At 45.8% G+C, this 27,480-nt stretch overlaps 1 protein-coding gene across 1 annotated transcript; it reads left to right on the top strand.

Moving 5' to 3' along the window:
- Positions 1-5,841: 5,841 nt before the first annotated feature.
- USP50 (ubiquitin specific peptidase 50) lies at positions 5,842-27,325 on the top strand. Its single transcript, XM_069956608.1, has 7 exons — positions 5,842-6,192; positions 6,728-6,925; positions 8,814-9,009; positions 14,924-15,139; positions 17,165-17,307; positions 23,362-23,494; positions 27,080-27,325. Exons 1-7 carry the CDS (start codon positions 6,152-6,154, stop codon positions 27,278-27,280), a joined length of 1,128 nt encoding a protein of 375 aa, XP_069812709.1. The 5' UTR covers positions 5,842-6,151; the 3' UTR covers positions 27,281-27,325.
- The last annotated feature ends 155 nt before the right edge of the window (positions 27,326-27,480 follow it).

Here is a 27,480-nt window from a genome sequence, read left to right on the forward strand (position 1 = left end):
GAAAATTAACAGCTAGGAAGTTCAGTTAAATTTTTTCTTTTTATTTGCCCCCTCCCTAAGCATATATATTTGAAAAGTGTCCTGCCTATACAGCCCTTTAATAAACTTCAACCATACATGAAGCACTCCTGCACTTGTGTTTAGTGCATAGTTTGTACTGGCATCTGGGAGTCTTGCAGTAATGTAGAAAGTTGTATGAACACTGACCTGTCCCAAGACAGCAGAATTGGACTTCACCTATAGCATTCAAATTTTCTTGGTCCCAACTAGCTGCTGTGGTTAGATACCTCCAGGACTTAGGGCTGTATTACACAGGGCGATTATCGTTCGAAAAATCGTTAGATCGTTAGATCTAAACAGTAATCGCTCTGTGTAATAGCAGGCAACGATTAAATAACCAACGAGAACCTATTTTCATTGTTGATCATTCACAAATCATTCGGACATCGTTCAGTGTAATGACACGTCAATCTGTCATTCACTGGTCTATTAGCCAGGAAAGGACGAGCGCAAAAATGATAGTAAGTAACAATCATCATCCTGTGTAATAGGGAGAACGATTTAAGATGGTTCGTGAAAGGTAGTCGCTAGAGAATGTTTATCATGAATCGTTGAAATTGTCCAGTGTAATACCACCCTTACAGTCTGAACTGTGTAAAACCACAAGTTTCTTGTTGTCATGAGAACAACAAGAACATATGAAACCACATATTAATGCAAGCATGTAATGAATATCAAGAATAGAAACTATTAGATGAAAACAAATAATGATGGGAACAGATTATGGCACAATGGAGTGATAAAGATGGCTCAGAAACTGAAGCAGAAAGGTAAAGAACAGATGCAAACTACAAAAATTGCCCCTAACTACATTAACTATTCCTTAATCCTACCCTGTGTTTATCCCTGAACACTTACCCTGACACCAGAAGCCACTGCCCATCACTGTCCCTAAAAATATCTCTAATGTAGACGCTAATGTTAGAGCTCGAGCCACGAACTTGACTCCTGGCTCTGCTGGAGCACGCGGCTGGGCTCGTGGATACGCTGACGGCATCCTTGGTAACCACTCAGGCCGGTTGCTGGGGGTGCGCCAACGGCGTCCCTAGCAGCCGGCCTGCTTCTATATAGCGCTGCACCACTTTCTTCTGATGTAGCCGTGGCCAGGGATTTGCCGCCCCCGCCAATCGGCATAAAGTGTTTACAATGTATTTTCATTGACTGACAGCTGACACACCTGTCAGCTGTCAGCACCTGGGCCGTACCTGGAGCCTCAGCCCCAATCGCTTCTAGGGCTTGGACTCTAGGTTCCACAAGTATCTTCCCCTCTGCCTCAGTCCTTGCCTGCAATAGTGCCTAGTTTTCTAGTGTATCTTGACCTAGCATTATTTTCTGCATTGATTTTGTGGTTATCTGACTTCAGGCTCTTGGGGGGCGCCGGGGTACTTCTTTAAGACCCAGAGACAAAAGCCAAGGCTGAGCAAATAGAACAATATGAAACTAGGAGGGATGACAACATGTACAAGAAGCATAACCTCTTTTCCATCTCAAAAAATTCTTTTGCACAACCACTTGTTTTTGATGTCACGAAACACAAGACACGTACAGCTAAAAGAAAAGTACAAGACATAACAGGTATAAACGCACAGTAAAGGCTGTATCCACCGACTTCCCCAAAAGTCAACCTAATTTATCTGTCCCTGTAGACAGGGCTGTATTAACAGCTGCTGCTGCCCTAGGCACTAAACCTGAAGACGCCCCATCTTCACGCACCTATTGGCGATACCAGACCTGACCAACACCACCATAACCCCCAACCCCCTGAAAAGACACCAGATTTACTGGCAAATCTGAACGGGAGGAGGGAAACTAAAAAAAAAATAAAAACAAAAAAAATATTTTTTGTGTCCCCCTGCTCCCTGGTGCTGCCCCCCTGCAAGGTGCTGCCCTAGGCACCGGACCACGAGTGCCTAGTGGTAAATACGGCCCTGCCTGTAGATACTTGTTTGCATGGTTCAAGATATATTTAACTTGTGTCATTTTTGGAATATATGGAGAACTGCCTTCAACTCTCTATCCAGGTAGTAAAAATATATACCTGGTGCCTTGATGTTATGTGCCCTCTATTGCCTGTATACTTGTAAGTAATGCCAGCCTATACACAATTCTTGCATATTGTAGTGAAGTGATTCCTTCCCAGTACAGTGTCATGCTTTAGTGACATGCAGAAGGTGTCAGATTGCCTCGCACATAATTTCCTCCGTTTACATTGCTGTGGCTTTAACAACTGAGTACACAGAATGCTAATGCTCATTGGCCTTTATTTAGGAGTCACTGGAAACCATACTAACCACTCCTACAAACAAAAGGCAGTCACCAAATGCCATTGATTGATTTTTTTTTTCTGAGACGCTACAATCCATTATGTGGGTATGGATGTTACAGTTGCTACTTTAATATGGGCACAATGGGCACCTGAAGATTACTCTACAGTTAGAGTCGTCAGTTCATCCTGCACGCTCTGTGGAAGATGTTTTACTCTGAAACACAGACAGAAAACAAAGGAGGATAAGAAGAAGGCATTTGGAAAAACTACATTTAAAGCACCATTAACAACCAAACACATCTTTCTCCACTTATTGGATGAACAGATACTGGGAAGATTGCAAAAGAGAATGAACAAGAATGTAAGGAGACTGCAGAAAAATGGAACTGGGAGGCTGGTGAAGGTGGAGCAGGCGGATATACTGGAATGGGTGGGACACTTGTTGTTGAGCGATTTGATTGGTCTTCATGGAAAGCCCACAAAAGAATCAGCGGCAGTATCAATGAAAAATTATCAGACTTTTTTCCCACACCAACAATTCCAAGACTGGTTCAGTCTATTTTACACAAAAGAAATGGATAAAGGCAACGTAAAAACTTTGTTTCAAGAAATTAACCATCTACAAGAACAACTTGGGTACAATTTTAGGACAAGTCATGAACCAGCACAAGTTCTCTGCATTGAAAAATATAAAATTCACTTTAGCGATCCCCAGCATCCGAGTGACCTGCGAGTCGTTTTACTGGTGGAAAAAGAAACTGGTTACATTTGTAATTTTTACATTTATTCAATCACTGAAGTTCTCAGACAAACTCAATGCATCCCATTCCTACACATTATACAAAAACTTCTGGGCTCATATTGCAAAAGAAATTACACAGTACAGATTGACCGATCGGCCCTTATAAATCAAGCGATCACCGAAGAGTTTACCAAGATTGGTGTGAAATTACAACTTGTTTCTAAGCTCAGAAGGGACTATGGGTCAGCTAATAGTAAAGAAATCCAAACAGTCAAGGTTTTCAGAGATTACGCCAAGCTGTCCTGCTTGAATGGATACAGTATATTCCCAGGGCATGTAAGAAACAATGGCACCATCACATTTATGGTTGCGTTTTGGCTTTTAGTTCATTTTACTTGTATTAATGCTTTTATTCTTTATGTAATGAAAACTGTAGAGGATTTATCCTTAGAGAAGTTTGTAAAGCTTTTATCACATGAGATGCTTGGAAAGAATGACAATTCAGATATTGTTCAGTGGGAAGAAACAACTTCTGATGAAGATCCAGATACTGATGATGGAGAAAGGTGAGTGTGTAAATGGTATTATGCATTATCTGCACATAAACAATATGATTGTCACCTAATATACATTAAACACACACCCCTCTCACAGGTGGGTCAGGGCGTCCAATTAGAACAACTCAACACTTAACCCCTTGAGGCCGAAGCCCGGGGTACAATACCCCTTTAAACAAAAAAAAACCTCACTACTCTTGTTTATACTTTTGAATAGTTTGCTTCTCTCTGTAATGCAGGATTTTGTCTGCATATTTACCTATAGAATTGTAAGTGCCGTGGAATATGTTGGTGCTATATGAATAAATATTAGCTAGGACCCCTTCACAAATGTCTTTTTTTAGATGTTTCACTGCTGTTTCTTTGGGTGGCTGCCATTATGGGACAAAAATACATCCACATTATGCAAATGACGGACGTGTTTTTGTCTCCAAAGACAGACGCTGATGTTGTGTGAACATAGCGTTACCTTCCTATTAAAAAAATGTAAGTCTTCCAGTATTTATGAGCTGCTGTATGTCCTGCAGGAAGTGGCATCCTTTCCTATCTGGAGAGCAAGAGAGGTTTTTCTATAGGGGTTTGCTACTTGTACTCCGGTCTTCATAAATGTTCCCCCCTCCTCCAAGGTTTTTTAATAGAAGTAAATAAAAAATTGCTAGCACCGCTACATTTGAAAGAAAATTTTTTGGGGTCAACAACCCCTTTAAAGGAGTCCTGGCAGAAACAATCTGACAACTGCTGGGTAAGAATTAGGGAAAAATTTGAAATACTGAATACAAGTACTTAGGGGTGACATTCCCTATGCTGACTAAGCACAGGGCACCTCAGGGGTAGAAAGATCAACAAGTCAAAAGCCAGAAGGAACAGATAAGCCAAAAAATGCTTAAGCCAGAAATTCCAATAAGACAGGGGTCAAAACCAAGAAAGCGATGTCAGGAGCCAAATTAGAACCAGAAAAAAAAACCTGGGGTCACAAATATACAGTAGCGCATACAAAGTCAAGATCCGGGGGCATAGTCAGGTAAGCAGCTATGAGACCTAGCTGTCCGTTTAAATTTCCCACCACAGCATCACTTGGCCCAGCAAGCCTAACATGCCCCGGAACCTGATTAGACAACCAGCTGCCGCTTGTGACAGCTCAGTATCCATGACAACAGGGTCCCACCTCCTGAGTGATGCAGGAGGCGAAGTAAATGGGCAGGTAAGTCCGACACCCATATAGTATTAAGGATATATATAGTGACTATAGGTTGTGCTTCCTAAATATCACATTACGTCCTACGATTTCTACTGTTTGTAAGCAAGCTGATTATCTGAAGGTTGGAAGTATTATGGTCCCCCTATACCCCAGACTTTGACAGTCTTCAGCCATCAGACTTGTTGTTTGGGGCTCTCTCGAATGTCCACTGACAGATGATGATGAAGTCGGTGGAGATAGGAGTCGAGCGTGATGGAAATCACTGCCCGCTCCTTTTTCAAGAGAGATAAACTGCAGCGAGAGCGCTCTTGCTGTGGCTTGCCCCTACCATCCCCATAGAAGACAGAGGAAAGCTTGGCCATGCTGAATGTTCCTGTTTATGGGGAGGACAGGAGCCGGTCGGTTAGTTATTAAAGGTGTATGACCACCTTTAGGCCCCTTTGTGCCCCCATATTGATTTGTCACCAAACCAATGTATTTAATCAGTTTTAGATCTACTGCATATCAGATTAAGAAAGTCTGCAGAAAATCAGTACATGGAAAAATACCCAAATGATTTCCCATTTAGGTAAAACATGGCTTCCTGACCAGTTACAGGCCACCAGAGAACTGCGCTGTCTTTATAGCTGAGAGTTAAAGGGGTTATCCAGGATTACAAAAACAAGTCAGCTTTCTTCCAGAAACAGCACCCCTCTTGTCCTGGGTGTGGTTTTGCAACTCAGTTTTATTGAAGAGAATGGAGCTTAAGATCACACACAACCTGGAGACAAGAGTAGTGCTGTTTTTGGAAGAAAGCTGACATGTTTTTCTAATCCTGGATAACCCCTTTAAATAAACAGTGTCAAATAAACATTGTCAGTCACAAGGCTAAGCTCTTTCAGCTTTCTGGCCTTCTCCGGCAGCCACAAACAACCATGTTTTACCCCCTTTAGGAGGTTTACGTTACACTCACATTTATTGGCCAAACTGACATAAACTGTCTTTATTCCCCATAGCAACCAATCACAGCCCAGCTTTCTTTTCTCTGGTAAAATGAAAGCTGAGCTGAGATTGGATGCCAGTTATTGTCATTGATAAACCTGGGCCGTTGTCTCCATTATGGCTATGCTACACAGACCAAAGGACCTAAGTATATACATCTGCATGTAAAAGATACACTAAGACCATAAGGTTGTTTCCTTGTTGTGATGTCACTGTGATGCTATAGCAACCCGACAGCTTTCCCTCCGCGAAGTATAAAACCACTGCTATACTGGAGAAGAACTGATCGGCCATAATAAACGACAGCTGTCATAGGGCACGTTCGTATTCAGCAAACCGGTTAATGTATGGATGGAAATGAAGAGCCAGATGCACCTAATACTGATACGTAAGTTTGGTAAAAAGATCTACAAGCACTTAAAATGTGTTTGTCATCATTATAAAAATATCTCAGGGATGGTAGTCCAGTAGATGTAGTACCTCATGCCGTCCTGTGTACATTCAGGAATTCAGCATATGGATAGAGATAACCTGTCCTTCATCTGTAAATGGGAGAGCATCATAAATTGTCTAATAGCCCATAGTGACCAATCACAGCTCAGCTTTTCTGTCTTAAACAGCTCTGGTAAAATGTAAGAAGTGCTCTGATTGGTTGCTAACAATTTTTGGTTATCTTCCCCATTATGGGGATGGAACAGCCAATGCACAATACTTATGGATCCCCTGCAGTTGATGGCCAAAGTCAATGACATACGGTTATATGTTTGCACAATATACTCCCCGAGCGGTATTACAGAGGTGTAAAATCTGAACCAAGTTGTTTCGTATCACTACCACAAAGCATAATCCCGGCACACTATACCTTGAAAACCTAATATAATAGAATTTACTACATTTTCTATTGTGTTTTTCTTTTACCACAGTGAGCAGGGAACTTCTGCCACACCTAGCAGGATGAAGCAACAAGATGGCCACCCCGTGCCAAGAAAAGACCCAGGAGTGACTGGCCTATGTAATATAGGAAATACATGTTACATGAATGCAGTATTACAGTGTCTGAGCTGCACCACACCGCTTGTAGAATATTTCTTCTCTTGGCAGTTTGAGATGTTTATTACTAGGTAAAGTACATTTACATCTGCAATTTGTGAAATTAGTCTGTATCAGGCTGGGGCTACAAGACAATTCCTAGTCGTGTGATCAGGAACCACCCTGTTGCTGCCTCATACAAGTGGATAGTATTATGCTGTGACTCCCAAGCAGCTGTAACCCTGCTTGTATGGGGTTCTTGGTGGCATGAATCGTCGTCCAGCCCCAGCCATGGCCTTCAGCTTTAGAATGTTGTACAACTGCATAAGTTTCAAGACAGCCTAACAAATCACGGAGGCTCGAATCAGACTAGATGTGCCCCTAAAAATTGCTTTTTTATTAGTTTTTTGGGTGTTAAAAATGATGTGGCCAGATGTTAGCTAGAGTCAATGGAGAAGTATGAAACACAATACCTACATAACGTTTTTTTTGCTATACCGTGTTTTCAGGGCAGTTTTGTGTTTTTCAGTGCATTGGAAGTTTTTTGAAATTGCAGCAGGGCCTGAGAATGGCATTTTGCCACATAAATGTTGGTGTTTTTTCCCCATAGATTTCTATATCATATCAGCAGCAGATAATACTATGTGTGAATATACCCTAAGACGTTCTTCAGACATACTCTCTCTGAAACATTTTGTTTAGCTTGGTATGAGTTTCAAGGTTTTGTTTTTTATTTTTTATAACTGCGATCTCTTTTTTATTTATTTATTTTTTTTTATCTATAGAGGTCTATGGGAGCAAAAATAACACCAACTAAGAGAAAAAAATCACATAACTAGAATATGCCGTGCTTTGGAAAAACTACTTCTAACCCCAAAAATGCTACTCAACTGAGAAGATACACCGTAAACAAAAAAGCATTGTTGCCCATGTTGTTTTTGTTTTTCTGAAAAGAGTGCTTTTTTCCCCCTAAAATGCTTACAAAAATATGTTACGTAACATATTTACAACATATCAATAGTCCACATTTGACATATATACAAAGTGCATCAGTAGATAATTAAAGTTTAAGAGGGTAAAGAATAGCAGACATGAGAACAAAGCCTCACAGGCGGAGCAATACCAGACACAATCTGAGGACTAGGGTGGCGTTCTAGCAAGAAAGTAGCTGTGTTTTGTTTGTTTTTTTTACTCAAAAGCTCTGCGGCCAAATGTTAGTTTAAGAGTCAATGGCCATACCCACATGACGCTTGTGGTTCAAGGCCTATTTAGTGGCCATTTAAAAAAAAAAAATATGTTATGTGGCTATAAAAGGAGGTGCAAGTCCCAGCCAATGACCCAATCTAATGCACTAAGCACTTCTTTACCCTTAAAAAAAAATCAACAAAAATGTAATGCAGTTTTTTGGTGCCTCCCTCTAAACTAGTTAGTATATGCATTGTTTTCACACACTTTCACGCATTATTAAAAGAAAAAAATCCACAAAAACACACATTTACACGTTCATGTTGTGGCATCCTTTATAGACTCCAATAGTTACTAAACCTATATAAAATAAATCCTGCTCCAAGGAATAGCACAGCGGTCTGCACTATACCATCCAGCATAAAAATGCAAAAATTATACTTTTTTCTGGCTCCTGACAGGTGTCTGGGATCTATGTAGAAGTTTTCTTTATGCACCAGAAGATTTCCTGATGCATTTTCCACAAAAAGGCATTGTAGTTATTGTGTTGTATACCTACCTGTTGACTCCCATCTGGATGCAGTGTTCCCCCCCTGCCCCAGAAAAACAGACGTGCATCCTTCTGGTTTGCATACATCCCTTTTCTGCTTGTGTGAAATAGGTCTAAGAACACAGGCCTAATCTGGAGGAGACAAACAGGGCACCGATTCTATGTTACTTCATTAAAAAAAGAAATGTAATAGTTTTTGCTGATAACTTGATAGCTTCACATATACGTTTATGACTCTTTCACAGAGAGAAGTATGAACTAGTAAATGCATTTGCTAAACTAATGGCAGACATGTGGTTTGGGAAAGACCAGTATGTGTCACCAGGAGACTTCTTGTCTGCTATATGTAATGTTCATCTGCCGTTTGGGAGACGCACTCAGCAGGATGCTCAGGAATTATTGATTTACACCCTCAGTTCATTACATGAAGACCTAACAAACGTAAGTAAAATAAACCATAATTATCAGAACTGGCGCTATAGGGGTGGGAACCAATGATGCGGTTCTATGCATTTCACTAGAGAATGATAGTGTTATACAACAAAACTACAGCGTTACACGAAAAAGGGTGGCTTACATAAATATTGCCTTACTGTAGTCAATAGGGGGAAAAAGGTGCAATGGGTAAGGTATGTTGTGTTCTTATTTTAGTTATGCATATTTACAGGGGTATTCTAGATACACAAAATTCATTACATGGTGCTGAGACCACTATGAAAAAAAGCATACTCACCTGCTTTGGTCCCCTGGAGTTCCCCCTGTGATGTCTTCTGGTGTCCTGCTCATTGCTCTGATTTACACTTCCAAAGTGGCTCATCACTGCAGTGACTGCTAAGGTGTCCCAGCTCAGTCAGTGATTGGCTGAGTAGCAAGCAGAGGGTCAAAGAGGGAGCTGGAAAATGTCCTGGGGGTGCCCCAGGTAGACAGAGTTAGGTAAGTAAAACTTTCCCGTCAAATAGGGGATGTGTGGGTGACAAATGGAGGCTGTGTAGAAGCTTTTTAAACCAATTAGAATAGTGCTTATATCATGGTAGCATATGAAGAAGGTAACAGAAAATTAGTATATAGTAACTGCAAAATAGATATGGACAGGAATAGAAAGAAAATAGAAAAGTAGTCATCATCAGGGCCGCCGATAAGGCAGTACAACTGGTACTGCCGTATGGGGCCCGGACCCTAAGAGACATGGGGGGGGGGCCCGCCGGCCGCTGCCCCCCGTCCGCTACGCTAGGGGGGCCCGCACGGCCCCCCTTGCCACCTGTTTTTGATGGGGGGGAGCACCGGCCCACGGGTGCCTAGTCCGCGCCGGGAGGGGGGGTGACGGAGCGGCCGGGAGAAGGATGGGCAGACAGGCTGGTTCCCTCCCCCCATGCAGCGCCGAGGTCCGGGGTGCGGGGCAGGTGTTGAGCTTCCAGCACACACAGTGTGACAGAGGCCGGAAGCTCCCAGCTGCAGCCCCGCGGTCCCGGATCTTGTCTCCTGCTCGGCGGCGCTCACGTGATGTGACGTCATCGCCGAGCAGGAGAGAAGATCTGGGAACGCGGGGCTGCAGCTGGGAGCTTCCGGCCTCTGTCACACTGTGTGTGCTGGAAGCTCAACACCTGCCCCGCACCCCGGACCTCGGCGCTGCATGAGGGGAGGGAACCAGCCTGCCTGCCCATCCTGCTCCCGGCCGCTCCGTCACCCCCAGCCTCTCCCCTCTGCCCGCCCCCGGCCCCCCTGCATCCTCAGCTGCTCCCCTGCTGGGGGGCAGCCTCTCGCCCTGCCACCCAGCCTCTCCCCTGCCCCCCCCAGCCTCTCCCCCTGCCCCCCCCAGCCTCTCCCCCTGCCCCCCAGCCTCTCCCCTGCCCCCCCAGCCTCTCCCCTGGCCCCCCCCAGCCTCTCCCCTGGCCCCCCCCAGCCTCTCCCCTGGCCCCCCCAGCCTCTCCCCTGGCCCCCCCCAGCCTCTCCCCTGCCCCCCAGCGTCTCCCCTGATCCCTCAGCCTCTCCACCTAACCCTCAGCCTCTCCCCTGCCCCCCCAGCCTCTCCCCCTGCTCCCCAGCCTCTCCCCTGCCCCCCCCCCAGCCTCTCCCCTGCCCCCCCAGCCTCTCCCCTGCCCCCCCCAGCCTCTCCCTTGCCCCCTCCAGCCTCTCCCCTGCCCCCCCAGCCTCTCCCCTGCCTCTCCCCCTAACCCTCAGCCTCTCCCCTGCCCCCCAGCCTCTCCCCTGCCCCCCAGCCTCTCCCCCTGCCCCCCCCAGCCTCTCCCCCTGCCCCCCCCCAGCGTCTCCCCTGCCCCTCCAGCGTCTCCCCTGCCCCCCCAGCGTCTCCCCTGACCCCCCCCCAGCGTCTCCCCTGACCCCTCAGCCTCTCCCCCTGCCCCCCAGCCTCTCCCCCGGTCCCCAGCCTCTCCCCCCTGCATTCTCAGCCTCTCCCCCTAACCCCCAGCCTCTCCCCTGCCCCCCAGCGTCTCCCCTGACCCCTCAGCCTCTCCCCCGGTCCCCAGCCTCTCCCCCCTGCATTCTCAGCCTCTCCCCTGCCCCCCCCCCCAGCCTCTCCCCTGACCCCTCAGCCTCTCCCCTGCCCCCCCCAGCCTCTCCCCTGCCCCCCCCAGCCTCTCCCCTGCCCCCCCAGCCTCTCCCCTGCCCCCCCCCCAGCCTCTCCCCTGCCCCCCCAGCCTCTCCCCTGCCCCCCCAGCCTCTCCCCTGCCCCCCAGCCTCTCCCCTAACCCTAAGCCTCTCCCCCTAACCCTCAGCCTCTCCCCCTGCCCCCCAGCATCTCCCCTGACCCCAGACTCTCCCCCTGCCCCCCAGCCTCTCCCCTGCCCCTCAGCCTCTCCCCCTGCCCCCCAGCCTCTCCTCCCTGCATTCTCAGCCTCTCCCCTGCCCCCCCAGCCTCTCCCCTGCCCCCCCAGCCTCTCCCCCCTGCATTCTCAGCCTCTCCCCTTACCCCCCAGCCTCTCCCCTGCCCCCCAGCCTCTACCTTGCCCCCAGCCTCTCCCCTGCCCCCCCAGCCTCTCCCCCTAACCCCCAGCCTCTCCCCCTAACCCCCAGCCTCTCCCCCTAACCCCCAGCCTCTCCCCTGCCCCCCAGCCTCTCCCCCTAACCCTCAGCCTCTCCCTTGCCCCCCAGCATCTCCCCTGACCCCAGACTCTCCCCCTGCCCCCCAGACTCTCCCCCTGCCCCCCCAGCCTCTCCCTGGCCCCCCAGCAACTCCCCTGACCCCAGCGTCTCCCCTGCCCCCCAGCATCTCCCCTGACCCCTCAGCCTCTTCCCTGCCCCCCCAACCTCTCCACCTAACCCTCAGCCTCTCCCCTGCCCCCCAGCGTCTCCCCTGACCCCAGCCTCTCCCCCTGCATTCTCAGCCTCTCCCCTGACCCCCCAGCCTCTCCCCTGACCCCCAGCCTCTCCCCTGACCCCCCAGCCTCTCCCCTGACCCCCCAGCCTCTTCCCCTAACCCTCAGCCTCTCTTCTGCCCCCAGCCTCTCCCCCTTACCCCCCAGCCTCTCCCCCCTGCCCCCAGCCTCTCCCCCTGCCCCCCCAGCCTCTCCCCCCTGCATTCTCAGCTGCTCCCCTGCCTCCCAGCCCCTCCCCCTGACCCCTAGCTTCTCCCTCTGACCCCCAGCCTCTCCCCCTGCCCCCAGCCTCTCCCCCTGAATCCCAGCTTCTCCACTGCCTCCCTACCGCTCCCCCTGAACCCCAACCTCTCCCCCTGAACCCCAGCTTCTCCTCTGCCACCCTAGCTGCCCCTCCCTGCTGCTCCCCTGCCCCCCAGCTGCTCTCCCTTTCCCCCAGCTGCTCTCCCTGGCTCCCCCAGCTGCTCTCCCTGGCTCCCCCAGCTGCTCCCCCTGTCACCCCCAGCTGCCTCCCTTCCTCAGCCCCCCCCCCCAGCTGCCTCCCTTCCTCAGTCCCCCCCCAGCTGCCTCCCTTCCTCAGTCCCCCCCCCAGCTGCCTCCCTTCCTCAGTCCCCCCCCAGCTGCCTCCCTTCCCCAGTCACCCCCAGCTGCCTCCCTTCCCCAGTCACCCCCAGCTGCCTCCCTTCCCCAGTCACCCCCAGCTGCCCGCCTGCAGACGAGTTATGGTCAGAGAAGTCTTCATGATGGCTGCCAGATGGAGAAGAAAGCAAAAAGTTAGCGACAGCAATTCGAGAAGACGTCACCTGTGAGTCACTAGTAACTGCACTGTAATCACTTCTATAGTGTGCAGAGCCTGTGTACCATTGGGGTCTCAATGGGTCAGTGTATTGTTTGCGGTAGTGTACTGACACAGCCCTGCGGTCACTACAGTACACTAACCCAAACTTTTAAACTAGGACCCAACTACAAGAGCTGCAGGCACTACAACTCCCAGCATATCCTGAGGGCTGTAGACTGTCAGTAAATGCTGGGAGTTGTAGTGCCTGCAGCTGTTGTAGTTGGGTCCTAGGTGCATTATACACTGGAGGCTTTGTGGGAGATCAGAATACAGAGATCTGTGGGGGCTTAGTGTGTGGAAGTGACCCCAGAACATCACTAATAGGGGATAGAACAAAACATCTCCCCCTATCCCTTTTTGTGCTGTTCTGGGGTCACGTCCCTGCACTGAGCCCCCACAGATCTATGTATTCTGATTTCCCACAACGCCTCCAGGACCCAACTACAACAGCTGCAGGCACTACAACTCCCAGAACAGTCTGCAGCCCTCAGGATATGCTGGGAGTTGTAGTGCCTGCAGCTGCTGTAGTTGGGTCCTAGGTGCATCATACACTGGATGCTTTGTGGCATATCAGAATACAGAGATCTGTGGGGGCTCAGTGTAGGGAAGTGACCCCAGAACATCACTAATAAGATATTGGGGGAGATGTTTTTGTTCTATTCCCTATTAGTGCTGTTCTGGGGTCACTTCCCTGCACTGAGCCCCCACAGATCTATGTATTCTTATGTGCCACAAAGCATCCAGTGTATGATGCACCTAGGATCCAACTACAACAGCTGCAGGCACTACAACTCCCAGCATGTACTGACAGTCTGCAGCCCTCAGGATATGTTGGGAGTTGTAGTACAGTAGTACAATCCTATGATAACTGCGGCTGTAGACAGATGTTTTGCTGGACCTTCAGGGCTGATGGTTGTCACCCACAGATTGCAGCCACCAGGAGACTCTGCACACAGTGATTTATTACAGGGTTGTCCTCTCAGAGACTACAATTCCCAGCATACCCTGAGAGCTGTATAAATGGAGGGTGTTCTGAGATTTGTCACAGATACAGATGAATTCAGGAAAGAAGCGGGTCAGCATGTTGTGTCTCACTGGTTGTATATTGGTGGGCCCCAGGTACCCCAGCCCAACACTGGACAGAACCAGTCCCCAAACTAAGACGTCCCCGGCCTCCTTCCTTCCTCCATCACGTCTGTTTGATGAGAACCGCGGGCATCAAGCAGAGCGGCACCCAAGTGCCAGGGTATATACCATGCATGTACAGCAACGTGGGGGGGGGCGCCTCTGCGTGCAAAGTGCCTAGGGCAGCATGAACTCTAAATACAGGCCTGCTCACCGCCATGTATTCGCTATCACTGGCTTGGGTGAGCTAAACTAGTCTGCCTGGGGGGGGTGATTTGTATATGCTCACTAACATGGAACAGCCTCATTATATTAGCCTTATCAACATTCTATGTTAGTGAGCATACCGGGGGGGGGGGGGGGGATATTGGTGAACATATACAAATCAAACAGCCCCCCCCCCCCCCCCCCCCAGACCCTCAAAATTCAATAACCCCAAACGGGGCATTGCCTAGTACTCAACAGCATTCTGAATACAGGGGAACCCCTACCCCACTCTTGTATAAGTTTTAGTCTCCATCATAATGAGCCCTGCTGGGCTTGTAGACACGCTATAAATTGTACGTTGCAGGGGTGAATATAATGCACTGCATACAGAGCACAAGAGGCAGCTATACAAGTAAGTGTCTGTATGGTGACATTTACATTGCACCTTGTTCACATTTAGTTTCTACAATTTTATAACTGTATAACAGAGGTTACATTTTAAGCCACTGGGAAAAATGGGGTATATGAGCCAGTTCTCTAGAATTGATCGGAACCAAATTATACCTCCCAGCAAGGCGTGGGGCGAACACACTATTTTTTTTTTTTTATTAATGTGGGGGGCCCAGACACTTTGGTTGTATGGGGCCCCGAAATTCCTGATGGCGGCCCTGGTCATCATAATCTTATTACTAGTTAAAATCGCATGCTGCTCCTATAGGTTATGATTGCATGGGACCCCTTTGAAGATTTGCAGTCAGGCCCCATGATTATTGTGCCATAATATGCCTAGAGAGTATAAGCTTCTACCTTGATCCAAAGGGTTAAAATATTATACATAATTGTTTCTCTACAGAATCTAAAGAAAAGTCCTTCAGATGCCGGTGGAAGCAAAAGCCGCAGCATGAGAAGTTATGCATCAGAATCTCTTATTACTCGCCTAATGCAGGGAGTTCTCAGACAAAATACAGGGTGTCTGGCATGTGGACACACAAGTCACAAGGATGATGTCTTTACTGTGCTGTCACTACCTATAGCCTCTGCAGATGAATCACATGAATCCTCTATACAGGTAATACTACAGTCATATCTCAGCAAAAAAAGCCAGAAATTCTTACCAATAGATTTACTTTTCATTGTTTTATATTAACATGTATATTACCTGTTTGACACAGTGTGTGAATATTTAAAGCAAATGTACCATCAGGTAATTCGCTTTAAGGGTATAAACCCACACACCGTATACGCAGCGTATTTACTGCTGCGATACGCAGCAAATACGCAGCAAACACGCAGCAAATACGCAGCAGATTAGATCTAAATAACTGAACACAGCATCAAATCTTCACCATCAAATCTGCTGCGTATTTGTTGCGTATCTGCTGCGTATACGGTGTGTGGGATTGTACCCTAAGTGTGGCATATCAATAAAATAATGCCAGTGCCAGTTCCCGCAAATGGCGCCGTACTATTCCCGGGCACTGGCCTGGGCTGAAGCACTGGAGGCAGGCCGCCCCCCCCCCCCCCCCCGAATGGGAGGAAACCCCCGTCCCTCTATGATACAGCTCCATTGGTTCAAAAAAAGGACCACAGCACTGGCTCCCCTGCACCCGCTCCGGTCTGATATGCTACACCTAAAACGAATGTACTGATGGTACATTCGCTTTAAACCATTTGGGAGCTTCTGGCATCATAATGAATGCTGATGCGGGGAGCTCCGAGGTCCAGGCCGCAGAATACTGTCTGTGCACGGTTAGTATTTTGAGAATGGGGCCCCTAGGGGTTTTTCTACATTTTTGGTGCCTCTGAATTCCTCCTGGCTGACTAACTTTAAATTATTAAAGTGATTGGAAATCACTTTAAGACTGGGTTCACACTACGTATATTTCAGTCAGTATTGTGGTCCTCATATTGCAACCAAAACCAGGAGTGGATTAAAAACACAGAAAGGATCTGTTCACACAATGTTGAAATTGAGTGGATGGCCGCCATATAACAGTAAATAACGGCCATTATTTCAATATAACAGCCGTTGTTCTAAAATAACAGCAAATATTTGCCATTATATGACGGCCATCCACTCAATTGCAACATTGTGTGAACAGATCCTTTCTGTGTTTTTAATCCACTCCTGGTTTTGGTTGCAATATGAGGCCCACAATACTGACTGAAATATACGCAGTGTGAACCCAGCCTAAATTAAAATTATTAGTGATGGGAAATCAGACACATAAATCTACAGGATGAAAAAAGCAATCGGTTCTAATATTTCAAGGATAGCGTGACTATTAAGGTATGTGCACATTACGGAATCCCGACGGAAAACCCGTTGTCGATTCCGCAGCTCACACCCGTTCACGGACTCTGGCGGCCGAGCGCATTTCTGCTCCTGCCATAGACTCCATTCTATGCACGGACGGATTCCACCGTCGTCCAAAGAATGAACGGGTTAATTCTTTGGAGCGGGTGCAAGCTGCAGAATCCGCGACGGATTTTCTGTCGGGATTCCGTAGTGTGCACAGAGGAACTATCAAGCAGGTTAGATGAAGGAAGAAAGTATGTCTCTTACCTTCCTCCTCGGTGCTCTGCGGTCTGGTGAGACCATTAGGAGCACGGGGGCAGCTGTTAGGAGCACTCCCTGCCCCATAACGCTGATCCAACCCCAGCCGGCCCGCTGTATGAGCGCTATATGAGCGGGCACTACTCATAATGGGTGCTACAGTTTTCATAAATTGACTATTATCTGCACAGTCCTTTTGCTTTTTGCAGAAATCTATATTTTAGCAACATTATTAATGTATTGTGTACTTGCTTAATTAGTATATTGAGCTTGGGAGATGGTTGAAAGGTAACCCTAGAATTATTTTCAACTTTTAAATAGACTTTCACCACAGATAGTGAGGCCCAGGCACCTTCTTGGTCAGTCTGGTGAGGTTCAGGCATTGCCTTGGTCTGCTGGGTGAGGCTCCAATAGAAAACGTTTGAGAAGCACTGGTCTAACCTGCTCATAGTTCCCCTTTAAGATTTAGTTCATGATAAGATGATACAGCTTTCTAACTTTATGTCACTTGTATCAAATCTTTGTCTCAAACTATAGGAATGCCTTAAATGCTTCTTTCAACAACAAACACTAACCAGGAAAGATAAAATCTTTTGTCCCTCATGTAAAACCAAACAAGACGCTTCAGTGAACACCCAGATATGGAAACTGCCTAAAATTCTAGTACTCCATTTAAAAAGGTAGGATGGCAGCTTAAAGGGTGGGCATATAATTTCCATACACCAAAACACTATGATAATTAATGTCATATTTGATCTATGAATATTTCTAAATAATGTATAGTACGAGACCAATACAAATGTCATGCAGCAAATGTCACTGTATTGAACTTAGTGATCACATCTCATACATGGGTGTGAATAGCATTTGCTGGTCTCATTTAAAAGCTAATACAATTTAACCTCCAGTACAATGAATTCTCTGTGGACAGAATGTCAGTTAGGATTTTAATATGTGAGCAGCAATTACATCTAAATATCATACAGTGTATCTACAGCTGGCTTTACTGGGAGTGACTTTGCAGTTGGATAAACTCTCGCACAATAGAGCTAGATTAAAGGGGTTATCCAGTTAAAATCTTTTTCTTTCAAATCAACTGGTATCAGAAAGTTATATAGATTTGTAATTCACTTCTATTAAAAAAATCTCAAGTCTTCAAGTACTTATCAGCTGCTGTATGTCATGCAGGAAATCTTGTTTTATTTTCAGTCTGACACAGTGCTCTCTGCTGACATCTCTGGCCGAGACAGGAACCAGAGCAGGAGAGGTTTTCTATGGGGATTTATACAAAACCGAGACAGAGTTCCTGTCTCGGCCAGAGATGTAAGCAGAGAGCACTGTGTCACACTGAAAATAAAACATCATTTCCTGCATGACATACAGCAGCTGATAATTACTGGAAGACTTGAGATTTTTTAATAGAAGTAAAATACAAATCTATAAAACTTTTTGATACCAGTTGATTTGAAAAAAAAAAAAAAAAAAAAGATTTTTGCTGGATAACCCCTTTAAATTGCTAGATTCTGGACTGGAGGCACAGAGATCTCAGGTATAGCACCCACTGAATCCTAGGGGCCCATAAAGTTCATCACAGAGGTGTTTTCCTCATAGACTCTGGTTCATGGTCTAACACATGCTGTATAATGGAGGGATTATCTGCTACAAGGAGTCTCATGCAATGCAGTGTGAGCCCTTTATGCACATGGGAGGTTGTATTTTACGAGGATGATGACTGGAAGAATTGTGGTAATGTGCCAGATTTTAAAGAGGCACTGTCACAATTTTTTTTTAAATAAATCAGTAAGGGTCATGACTGCAAGCAGCCTTGTAGTATATGTTTTACTTTATATTTCTTTATGTTTAAATCAACCTTCAACTCACGCTCACTAGCCGTCTCTTTTTTCTCAAACTTGCAATCCATGCTCCCTCTGGTCGATATTTTTGTTCTTCAAAAAGAGGGACTAAAGCCAGGAAGGGACCTATGCAGTCCCAGTCCTTTGCTCGCTCACAGAATGGAATGAGTGTGTGGCGTATGCACTAGTATCAGTTATATACATTTTTTTCAGATGTAAGCGACTGTAAACAATTGCCCTTCTGGCATGGTGAGTGCCTGGCATGACAGGGACATGTGTGCAACTATGGATAAGTGTGTGGCATGCATGCTAGTGTGACCTGTATACAATCTTCAAGCTGTGAGCGATTGTTTGCTATGTTATATGTCAGTGTCAGGTGTGCATGAATAGTTTTGTTTGTCAGAGACAAGTTGGCAAAGTTTCTACTTTATTACAGTAATGAGTGGACATTTTACTTTAATGCAGTAGATATAGAATTCCTATTATGTTGTAGTATAGTGGTAGGAAACATAAGACAATGCACAACTGAGTAATAGGGCTGATGAACAACTACAACTTCTTTCATGCCCTGGTATGTTTGTCATTATGGGAGTAGTAGTTATGCTCAGGGCTGTGGAGTTGGTAAGCCGCAGCTCCGACTCCTGAATTTTATCAGGACCGACTCCAAATCCTGCTCCTTCATAAATGGCCAGTCATATACCAGGGGAGTTATTTATCACACTGGCTCAACAGCTTCTCCCAAATGTCCTACATGATCCCTGGGCGACTTCTGAGGGAATAAGGAAAGATATAAAGCAGCTTCTCCTGTGTGTGCAGTGGATGCAGCCAGTCTCCAGCCTCCATGTCCTGAGCTACTCACAACTGGACTAGATGGAGCAGGTGGTCTTTTCCTGCTGACAATCTTCTATGTTTCTAACTAAATATTCACCATACTTAAATAAACACTGCTAACAATGCCAGAATGCCTGTAATATAGAGGTCAGCCATAGTGATATACAGGGGGGTCACACATAGTGATATAGAGAGGGGTCACTGTGGGGGCACGCAATAGCACGCACACCTTCATACACACAGCTTGCTGCAGCCATAGCGCACACCACACACACACACACACACACACACAATCTGCTTGCTGCAGCCATAGCACACACACACACACCTACAGCCATAGAACACTGAAGAAAAACACACAATCTTCTCCCAGAGAGAAAACACCACACTGAGGACAGAGGTTACTGCTACACTACTTATGTCTTCTCCTCCTCCTCTATATTATACAAGATATCTTCATATTACACTGCTGCTCATATACAGTCATCCAGCATCCAGGAAGAGAACAGCACAGATCTCCCCCCACACAATGGACTCTTCCAGCTCAGAAACAAACTGCCAGTGACTGACAACTTTTCCCCGACCACCCTTATCTAATGGGTCCAGTGTCCTTTTAGAATGTTGCTTACAATATATATTCATGAGCAAAACTTGTAAAGTTCCTATCAAAATTCATTTTTAAATTTTTTAAAGATTTTTTTTAAAGCTGGAGTCGAAGTCGGTACATTTTTTTCGACTCCAACTCCAGCCAAAACTAGCTCCGATTCCGACTCCACGACTCCAACTCCACAGCCCTCGTTATGCTGAGCTGTACATCACTGGTTATGGTACATTCCTGGGGACAGGGCCACTGCTTATTGTTTAAGGGTGGGTTCACACAGCGAATTCCTACGCTCATACCCGCTCGTGGCGGCGCGCATCTCCGCTTGTGCCATAGACATGGCCTGACCGATTCCGCCTTCCGCCGAAAGAATTGACATGTCAGTTCTTTCGGCGGAAATTGGCCATACCATAGAATGGGGTCTATGGCACGGGCGGAGATGCACTCCGCCGCGAACGGGCATGAGCGACAGAATCTGCCGGACCTTATCTGCATGGATGGAGTAGTTGGTACTTTGCTTTACTGAGGCAGAATTTGATCACACACCAAGGATGATTTATTTTTTAATATGATAGGCAACTAAATATATACAGTTATATAATTACATGCTGGAGTTTTTTTTACTGCACTCCTCTACTGCCCTTACCTGTGAGGGCTGATGACATCACTTACTGTACACGCCCACAGAGTTTAGGTTAGGAGAACTGTATATAAGGTGAACAGAGGAAAAGGGCTAATTGCTGCCAAAGCAGAAGACTGAAAAAAGGTCTTGGAAGGGTTACTAATAGAGATGAGCAAACCTGGAGCATGCTCGAGTCCATCCGAACTCGAACTTTCGGCATTTGATTAGCGGTGGCTGCTGAAGTTAGATAAGGCCCTAAGGCTATGTGGAAAACATAGATATAGTCACTGGCTGTATCCATGTTTTCCAGACAACCTTAGAGCTTTATCCAACTTCAGCAGCCCCCGCTAATCAAATGCCTATCGATCGAGTTCGGATGGACTCGAGGTTCACTCATCTCTAGTTACTAACACTAACAAAGCCTACTTTAAAAAAAAAAAAAAAAAAAGACACATTACGACAGGTACTCTACATTATTCTAAATTTGTCTTTAAGGGGTACTCCAGCGCGGGGGGGGACTTTTTCGCTGGGAACGGGGACGAGGTGGCTGAGGGAAAAGACGTCCACTCACCTCCCCGGTTCCAGCGGCGGGTCCCGGATCATGGCGCTCCAGTGCCCAGCCGCTTCCTGGTGTCTGACGTGGGCCCGAGACGTGACTTCTCAGGTCTGCTCAGCCAGTCAGTGAAGGAGGCGGGATCCGTTTCAAGTCCGCTCAGATCCTGCCTCCTTCACTGACAGGCTAAGCGGACCTGAGAAGTCACGTCTCGGGCCCACGTCAGACACCAGGAAGTGGCCGGGACGGGCACCGGAGCGCCGCGATGTGGGACCCGCCCCTGGAACCGGGAGGGTAAGTGGACGTCTTTTCCCTCAGCCACCTCCTCCTCGGTCCCAGCGAAAAAGTGCCCCCCCCCGCTGGAGTACCCCTTTAAGGTATGTTCACACATTCAGGTTTAAATTGTAATTACTGAACACAAAGCCAGGAATGGATATGAAAAGAGTGAAGTCCAAACCTTCCCTTTGTATGTGTCTTCCAAATATGATTTATTCCTGGCTGTGGCTGACACTATTTAGCTACCCAGGCATGTTGGGAATTGTAGTTTATAACAGCTGGAGGGCCGCTGGTCACCCTTGGTTTAAAGGGGTTATCCAGCACTACAAAAACATGGCCACTTTTCCCCTCTCTTGTCTCCAGATTGGGTGGGGTTTCAAATTCAGTTCCATTGAAGTGAATGAAGCTTAATTGCAAACCACACCTGAACTGAAGACGAGAGGGGAAAAAGTGGCCATGTTTTTGTAGCGCTGGATAACCCCTTTAATAGTGTGTTTACACAGACAGATTTATCTGACAGATTTTTTAAGCCAAAGCCAGGAATGGATTTGAAAAGAGGGGAAATCTGAGTCTTTCCTTTATGAACTGTTCCCTGTTTATAGTCTGTTCCTGGTTTTGGCTGCAAAAATCTGTCAGATAACTCTGTCTGTGTAAACACACCCTAAAGCAGGGGTGTCAAACTCACGGCCCTCCAACTGTTGCAAAACTACAATTCCATAGCCTTAGGGTGCGTTTACACAGAGATTTATCTGACAGATTTTTTTAAGCCAAAGCCAGAAACAGAATATAAACAGAGAACAGATCAAAAAGGAAAGACTGAGATTTCTCCTCTTTTCAAATCCATTCCTGGCTTTAGCTTCACAAATTTGTCAGATAAATCTCTCTGTGTAAAGGCACCATTAGGGTATGTTCACAATGAGTAAATTAGGCTGGGTCCACACTGCGTTTCTGCAATCCGTTTTTTTGCAAAAAACGGATGCATTCGTGTACATCTGTTTTGATCCGTTTTTCCATTGACTTCCATTGTAAAACAAAAACGGAACACAAAAACGTTTTGACTGACACAAAAACGTAGCTGACACTATTTTTGTGTCAGTTAAAAAACGGATCCTTTTTTTTTTTTTTTTTTTTTTTACAATGGAAGTCAATGGAAAAACGGATCCACACAAATGTATCCGTTTTGTTCACCAGTTTTTCATCTGTTTTTTGCAAAAAAAAAACGATTGCAAAAACACAGTGTGAACCTAGCCTTAGGCGGAATTTCGCTGCGTAATCCCGCCTGCTTCAGTGTGCCATAGCCTGTCTATGGAAGAGCGTGCGCTCCTCCGCTCATGACATGTCACTTCTTCGACCAGAGAGCGGCAGCAGCAGAGGAGCGCGCACTCTCCCATAGAGGTGCAATGGCACACGGAAGCAGGCGGAAAGTTCCCTTAGGGTACAAACACACACACCGTATACGCAAAAGATACGCAGCAAATACGCCGATTTGATGGTGCAGATTTGATGCGGTGTTCAGTTATTTAGATCTAATCTGCTGCGTATCGCAGCAGTAAATACGCTGCGTATACGGTGTGTGTGTTTGTACCCTTAGGGTACAAACACACAGCAGATACGCAGCAGATTTGATGCTGTGTTCAGTTATTTAGATCTAATCTGCTGCGTATCGCAGCAGTAAATACGCAGCGTATAAGCCGTGTGTGTTTGTACCCTAATGCTGCGTTTACACACACAGATTTATCTGACAGATTTTGGAAGCCAAAGCCAGGAATGGATTTGAAAATAGGATAGATCCCAGTCTTTCCTTTATGACCTGATCCCTGTTTATAGTCTGCTCCGGGTTTGGGCTTCAAAGATCTGTCAGATAAATCTGTCTGTGTAAACGCACCATTAGTCTAAGCTGTCCAGACATGATAGGTATTTTAGTATTGCAATAGCTGGAGGGTCGCAGTTTGACACCTGTAGTTTAAAGGATCCATAATTTACTTCTATCACTTTCAGGTTTGAATATAAAGGTCAACAGAAAAGAAAGCTGAAGACAAATGTAGATTTTCCTCTGAACAATTTGGATTTGACACCGTTCCTCCCAACTTTTTATGTAAAACATCAGAAGTACAGGTTGTATGCCATAGTGGTAAGTATACTGTATAATCAATAGTGATGTTTTCATTCATTAAAAAAAAACAAAAAACGACAAGGGGTAGGGGGGTACTTATCAAACCATGTAAATAACTAGGCAATAATTATCGAATACAAAGCCAGAGATGTTAAAAGTTACTAAAATACAAGGTGGGACAGGCCAACCTGTTTACCAGAGGATCCTCTAAAGGTCTGAGTATTATACACACTCATGTGCCCTATAGGTAGAGCAGAAGACTAGGTTCTATTTAATGTCTAAATGCCCCGAGTGTGCAATAACAGGCAAAGGGGTTATCCAGTCTTTAAAAATTGAGGTCCTGTCCACAGGATAGACTGTGAAAATTAGATCAGCAGGGGTCTACTGTTGGCACTCAAGCTGCTTCAATGTTTATCTCATTTATATCTTTAGCTTGTATTTACAGTCTCCATATTGTGTGTCAGTACAAGGTAATAATGCACTGTCCTATTCACTTATGAGTAGTGTTGAGCAGAGAGGCCAACCTGTTCGGGTTCAACAATTTTCTCCAAACCCAAACACTCTCATTTGACTCCCTGCAGCTGCAGAGGTTGGATGTAGCCTTGGGGAGTCCTAGAAGCTAAAATTATTATGTTAATTTGTTTTCCCTAAGACCCATTGGCATCACAACATATGGGGTAAATTCGCCCCTGCGAGCCCCTGGGACGAAGGAATATTTAATGAAAAAATAACAATTAAATTTTAATCCCCTCCTCCATGAGGTATAAATAGGCTCCACCTCCCCCTAGACCTCAGTCTAATTATAAAGAAACATAAAACACAGGGAGGGAGTCTTGTGATGCCAATGGGTCTTAGGGAAAACAAATTAACATAATAATTTTAGCTTCCCTTACGTCCCATTGGCATCACAACATATGGGGAATTAGCAAGCATTATCCCCAATGGGCGGGTTATTTATTACGTCCGCATTAAGAACAGATCTTGCAAAGGTTGTTCTTGACAAGAAAGAAGTATCCAGCCTGAAATATCTCACAAAGGTAGTCAAAGACGACCAGGTAGCTGCCTGGCATATGTCCTCAAGTGGCATAGCGGCACGCTCTGCCCAAGTGGAGGCCACAGCTCTAGTAGAGTGAGCCCTATTAAATTCTGGTGGATCCAGATCAGCAGAGGAGTAACATAAGGCAATGGAGTCACAGATCCATCTGAATATTGAAGGTTTTGAAGCCTTTCTCCCCTTGTTCTTTCCTGTGAAAGGGATAAAGAAATTCTCGTCTTTACGAAAATCACCTACTCTATGTAGATAGATCTTGATAGCTCTGGATACGTCCAATAAAGAAAGATCCAAGTCTTCTTTAGATGATCCAGTAGGACAAAATACAGGCAATACTATTGGCTGGTTGATGTTGGCAAATGAAGCCACCATAGGCAGGAATCCTGGAAGGAACCCAAGGATAACCTTGTCTTGGGAAAAAAAATCACGTATGGAGGTGCGGAGTCAAGGGCTTGAAGTTCTCCAACTCTCTTAGCAGAGGTAATGGCTAGTAAAAGAGAAACTTTCAATGTTAACTTGAAGTCTACTTCCTCCCAAGGCTTAAAGGGAGGAAGACACAGGCGTCTCAACACAAAGGATAAGTCCCATGGGTCTACCTGCTTTACCAGGTTAGGCCTAGTCTAGCCTTAACAAAATTCTTTACCTCCAAGATCTGAAAGAAACGTGAGTTTAGGTGTGCAGAGAGGGCTGCTGTCTGCACCCTGATGGAACTAGGTTTTAATCCTTTATAGAAGCCTTCCTGTAAAAACTCCAATGACTGTGGAGTAGAAGGTTTAAGTCCATCAATACTCCTGCTTGCACACCAATCTTGAAAATCTTCCAAATACGTGCATAAGATTTATTTGTAGTGCTACTACGAGCGTGAGAAAGAGTATACTATACCTTCTCAGAAAAACTAGAGTCCAATACTGTCCTCTCAGTCTCCAAACTGTCAAGCTGAGGCTGGAAAGATTCCTCCCTGGAATATTAGATCCGGATGCAGAGGTAATCTCCAAAATTCCCCTCTGCTCATATTCATGGGCAGGGTGAACCATGACCCCTTCGGCCAGAACCTAGGGCTAAAAGCAACGAAGTAAAAAAAGACTGAGGTCTAGGGGGAGGTGGAGCCTATTAATACCTCATGGAGGAGGGGATTAAAATTTGTTATTTTTTCATTAAATATTCCTTCGTCCCAGGGGCTCGCAGGGGTGAATTTACCCCATATGTTGTGATGCCAATGGGACGTAAGGGAAAATTGTTTTCCAGGACTCCCTAGGGCTGGATCCAACTTCTGCAGCCGTGGGCAATAAGATGCAGACCGCTTAGATTTGATGAACGTTGCCAAACTTGAACAGTTCGGCCTCTTGGTATTCCACTCAAACATAACTTTGCATATGTTGTTGCCCATGGTGAAGCTAACAATTCATTACATATTTGTTATCTATTCAGTCTTCTTCCCCTAGTTTTGAGCTGCTGCTTTTTGCTTAAGACACAAAGCACTGAGTGACCTCCATCTTCCCCCTCCTCCCTCCCTTCTGAGACGGCTAATGGAAAAAGTGCCCATCTGCAACTTTGTAATGCCGGGAGGAATAATCACAGTTAATTTATTAGCAACTTGACCTTAGTTTAACCCTCTTAGCAATACAAAGAAGCTACAAAGTTGCAGATAAAGCCTGTCAGGGACTTGTATACATCATCCATCTCAGAAAGGAGGGGGGAGAAGGGGGGGGGGGCAGAGAGAAAAGCTTGCACACAGTGTTTTGTCTCTTTTGCAGACAACAGCAGCTCAAAACTGGGGGAAGGAGACTGAATAGATAATAAGTATGGAATGAGTTGTTAGTCTTACAATGGGCAGCAACATATGAAAAGTTATGTTATGAATAGAACAGAACTGCAATACCACACACCAACTGCTGTTTCTGGAACAAAACCACTACTGTATGTTTTTCTAATCCTGGATAGCCCCTGTAAATATCTTGTTCTAAGGATAGTTCATCAATTTTTGATGGCTGTAAAACCCCTTTAATGATCAAAAAAAAAAAGTTTGTCATTAACAGGAAGGTGCATATGTTTTGTATAAGCAGGAGGGCACTCAGGATCATTTCCACGGGTGCGCCCAAGGGTCCTCATCCCTTCTCTGCACAAAATTAGAATGAAATGTCATTTACATTTCTAATTTGAAACCAATGCTTTTTTTCCGCCTTAATGGTGCGTTCACACCTACAGGATCTGCGGCAGATTTCATTTAAATAACTGAGCACAGCATCAAATCTGCTGCAGATCCTGTAGGTGTGAACGCACCCTTAGGGTACAAACACACACACTGTATACGCAGCGTATTTACTGCTGCGATACGCGGAAGATTACATCTAAATAACTGAACACAACATCAAATCTGCTGCGTATTTGCTGCATATACGGTGTGTGTGTTTGTACCCCAAGCCTCATTTACTGCAAGTGGGCTATGTAGATGCACAGAGGTGGGGGGGGGGATGTCTAGTGTGAGTCTAGCCTAACCCTGCTTTGTACTGCAATAACAATTACATAACCATACTGCTTTATTTTTTTTTTAGAATCATTTTGGAGAACTGGATTATGGACACTACACTGCATTTTGCTTGCATCCTGGGACAAAAAAGTGGAATGCCTTTGATGACATCAGGTATTTCCAGCTTACAGAATCTGAGGTGAAAACATCTTCAGCTTACATATTGTTCTACACAAGCCTGGCATTCAGCTTCCCAAAGAAGACTAACTCCTGCTCTCCATTCTGATACTGCATACTGTCATTAGCAATAAATGTACACTCACTGCATAAACGTCTTGCTTTTCCTTCAAGGAGAACTAACTTGAATTTGCAGATTTACTTTTAGTGGTTTATACCCTGCACTCTTAAGATTTATTATATAAGAGGAGTAAGGTCATTACTCTACGTGTTAGGGAGATCACCGGCACTACTGTGAACTAGATCCGG

This window comes from Dendropsophus ebraccatus, chromosome 1 (genome assembly GCF_027789765.1).
Source record: "Dendropsophus ebraccatus isolate aDenEbr1 chromosome 1, aDenEbr1.pat, whole genome shotgun sequence".
Taxonomy (NCBI): Eukaryota; Metazoa; Chordata; class Amphibia; order Anura; family Hylidae; genus Dendropsophus; species Dendropsophus ebraccatus.